Source organism: Gekko japonicus, unplaced genomic scaffold (genome assembly GCF_001447785.1).
Source record: "Gekko japonicus isolate JY-2015 unplaced genomic scaffold, Gekko_japonicus_V1.1 scaffold1690, whole genome shotgun sequence".
Classification (NCBI taxonomy): domain Eukaryota; kingdom Metazoa; phylum Chordata; class Lepidosauria; order Squamata; family Gekkonidae; genus Gekko; species Gekko japonicus.
This window is the reverse complement of record NW_015159763.1, coordinates 410,191-413,505: the sequence shown is the minus strand read 5'-3', so window position 1 is coordinate 413,505 and position 3,315 is coordinate 410,191. Positions and strand designations below refer to the sequence as shown.

The following is a 3,315-nucleotide window of genomic DNA, read 5'->3' as shown; positions in this document are numbered from 1 at the left end:
TGACTTGGTACAGCTGTCTGGATTCTTCTTGTCTCACGGACAGTTGCTTTGGGAGGTCCCTTTATGGTTTGATTTTTAAAAGACAAGCACATAAGCAGAAACCTTTCACTTTTTCACCTTGCTAGTTAGCTGTTGGCTGTTGAGATGGAATATCCTGTTTGTTTCCTCTTCAGTAGGCACAAGAAATATCGATATCCTTGTCTGCTAACCATGTTTACTTCTAATAAATTTTAAATCAAGAAAAATAGCGTTTATTAAAACAGAAGCATTAGTGACTCTTTGGCATAATTCAGTATTTCTGATTAAGGACTTAAGAGACCAAACACAACAGCTGTCTCCCGAAGGAGGCCAGATTGGGGTTCTTTAAAGTTTTGATATAATAATATTAGTAGTAATAGCAGCAGCAGGAGGCAGAAAATATGGATTTTTCTTACAGGAACTTTGAAAAAATGGAAAGGCAAAACTGTAAGTTATGTAATTTTCACAGTGGAAGACAGTGGTTCCTGGGGGGGGGGAGGCATGGGCGGAGGGGGGGAGAGGGTGAAGTCCCTGGAGCTTACTGTACTTGTGGTCTGAATGTTGGACTAGATGGGTCTTTGGCCTGATCCAACATTGGCGTCTCTTATGTTCTGATGTTCTTATGTTCTTACTTGTGGTCTGAACTGGGCCCATGTATGTCTGGGAGGCACAAAACTCCCGTTGCACATCTGGCATCCACGAAAACATTGTGATGTGCGATTTGCCCCCAACTTGGAGACACAAATACAGATATTACCAATGACGTCACAGATTTTGGAACGCTCTCCTCTTCTCCATATGGTATCGTGGCCGTGATCCAGGAAGTCCTTGATTCAAACGTGGCCTTTGCCACAAATCCACTTTTGCCCCAAAACCAGAGCATCACCCCCGATATCCCTGATGCGATGATGTCACTTCCAGGTGACGTCATCCTGTCGGGGCCTGCACTTCCGGACATCGGGAGCCCCCCTGCCAGCCTCGATAGGCCAGGTATGGCAACCCTTCTTTCTCATCCCCTACTGCCTGTTCCTTTTTTAACTGGCGATGCCGGGAACTGAACCTGAGACCTACTGCACGCAAAGCAGATGCTCTACCACTGAGCCAGGGCCCCCCAATCCAACCCAGTGTGCTTGAAGTGCTTTGAATGCTGAAAGCACGGTATAAACCTTGTGTGATGTTCTTTTTTGCATTTGCGTGTGTGTGTGCCCGTGCCTGGAAATCACGGAGACCTCTGGCGACTCCTACTGAGGCATAGAGAACGTTCAGAGACGTGGCTTGATAGCCTGCCTCTGCCTCCCGGCCCTGATATTCCCTGGAGGCCCTCCCGTCCAAGTACTTGCCAGGTTCGACCCTGCTTAGCCTCCAAGATCTGACACGATAGGGCTTGCCTGGGCTATCCAGGTGATGGCCTGTGTGATATTCTTAATGACCATGCCTGGAAATGCCAGACGCTCTGGTGTTTGGGCAAACACTGTATGGGAGAACCGTACAGTTTTTGTCCAAAAACTGGAGCGCCCCATGCTGCCGGCGCTGTGCTGATGCCACGTCAGGTATTTATGAAGCCAATGAGAAACCTATTAATTTTCTTAGAGTGCAATTAAGGACATACTTGTGTTGGGCGGTTGCAGCAGTGACGGAGAACTGAACATTGTCATGTAGGCCAATGCATAAAACGCAGATTCAGTAAATCTCCAAGGGAGAATTTTCAACCTAGTGGGTTTATGGCTGAAGTTTTGTAACTTGGAGGGGGGGGGGAAGAGCTTATGATTCTGTCGTGTTTATGATTTGCTTTAAGTTTCACTGGATGTAAGCCTCCATAAATTTAGAGTCTTGAGTGTTTTATAAGTTTACGTAAGGAGTTGTTTGCAGAAACTGATGAGGTAACCCGCTGAATGAGACAGAATTTCCATTTTAACAGATCTAAGTATCTGTGAACTGTAAACTTGTGTCAGGAAGGGGAGATAGTGGCTATCGAATGAAAAAAAGCTGTGTTTTTGGTGTGAGGGCAAAACAACAGGGACGTCTTTCTCTGAGAGAGATCCAGATGGGTAGCCGCGGAGCTCCGGCAGTAAAGAGCCCAGGGGGCGGGCACATGCAATAAGCCCCACCCCCTGCTCCCAGCAGCTCTCAGTCAGAGCAAGAAGCAGCCAGGTAAGTTGCAGAACCCCCCCCCAGTCCCCCCGGTACAAAACAGTCCAGTGGCACCTTTAATACAAAGTTTTATTCAGGTAGTATCTCTTCCTCCTCTGCGAGGACAGATCTGCACGTTCCCCCCCCCCAATAGCTAGCCATCCAAAAGAGTCCAGTGGAGCCTGAGCAGTGGGTGTTGCCTTCTGACACACCTCTGGTGATGTCAGGGGGTGTGGCATATGCAAATAAGTTATGCTAATGAGTTGTGATAATGAGCTCCTGCACCTCTTTTTCTACAAAATGACCCCTGCAGTCAGGTACTAGTGACACTACATATTACACATCCATGTGCGTAATGGAACCCCAAAACAATTCCAAAAATATGTCGTCGAAGGCTTTCACGGCCGGAGTTCATTAGTTGTTGTAGATTTTCTTTTCAGCAGAGAACAGGCAGAGGGAAGGGGATACATAACTTTTCTTCCTCCGACCGCCTTTTCAAATCATCCCCACACAGGGCTGCCGGCTCTGGGTTGGGAAATCCCTGGAGATTTTGGGGGGTGGAGCCTGGCGGAAGGTGGCGTTTGGGGAGGGGAGGGGCCAGAACGCCACAGAGTCCGGAGCCCCCCTTTTCTCCAGGGGAACTGATCTCTGTCATCGGGGGATCACTTGTAATAGCGAGAGATCTCCAGTCGGCATGTGGAGGCTGGTAGCCCTTGTTCCCCCCCCTCCCTCGTGGCTTTTCATTTATGGGATTATACAAAGCGTGAAGAAAGTTCAATGGGGAAGCACAGAAGGGAATGTTGACTACTGCAGTGCACGCACTCATCTTCTTCCGCTAAGAATTTATCTCCCAGTTGGTTTTTCTTGTAAAAAAGATGCTTTGGGACTCCCCGTTTTTCTTTTTTACATTATGTACACAATGCTGTTGTTATATATGTGTAGGCATCTAAAGGTCTAAACATCTAGAGATCCATCAGTGGCTATTAGCCACAAGGTATAGATAAGAACTCTCGGTCTGGGACAAGCGATGCTCTGTCTTCTTGGTGCTTGGGGGGGGGCAACAGTGAGAGGGCTTCTAGTGTCCTGGCCCCACTGCTGGACCCCCTGATGGCACCGGGTGTTTTTGGCCACTGTGTGACACAGAGTGTTGGACTGGATGGTCCATTG

The 3,315-nt window shown here is 48.1% G+C and overlaps 1 protein-coding gene across 1 annotated transcript in view; it reads left to right on the top strand.

The window, feature by feature from the left end:
* Window positions 1–926: 926 nt before the first annotated feature.
* The window catches only part of HECW2 (HECT, C2 and WW domain containing E3 ubiquitin protein ligase 2), a 207,840-nt gene continuing 205,451 nt past the window's right edge, over window positions 927–3,315 (top strand). The window contains 1 exon segment of the mRNA XM_015406124.1: window positions 927–1,008. Within this exon segment, the coding sequence (XP_015261610.1) occupies window positions 927–1,008 (82 nt within the window).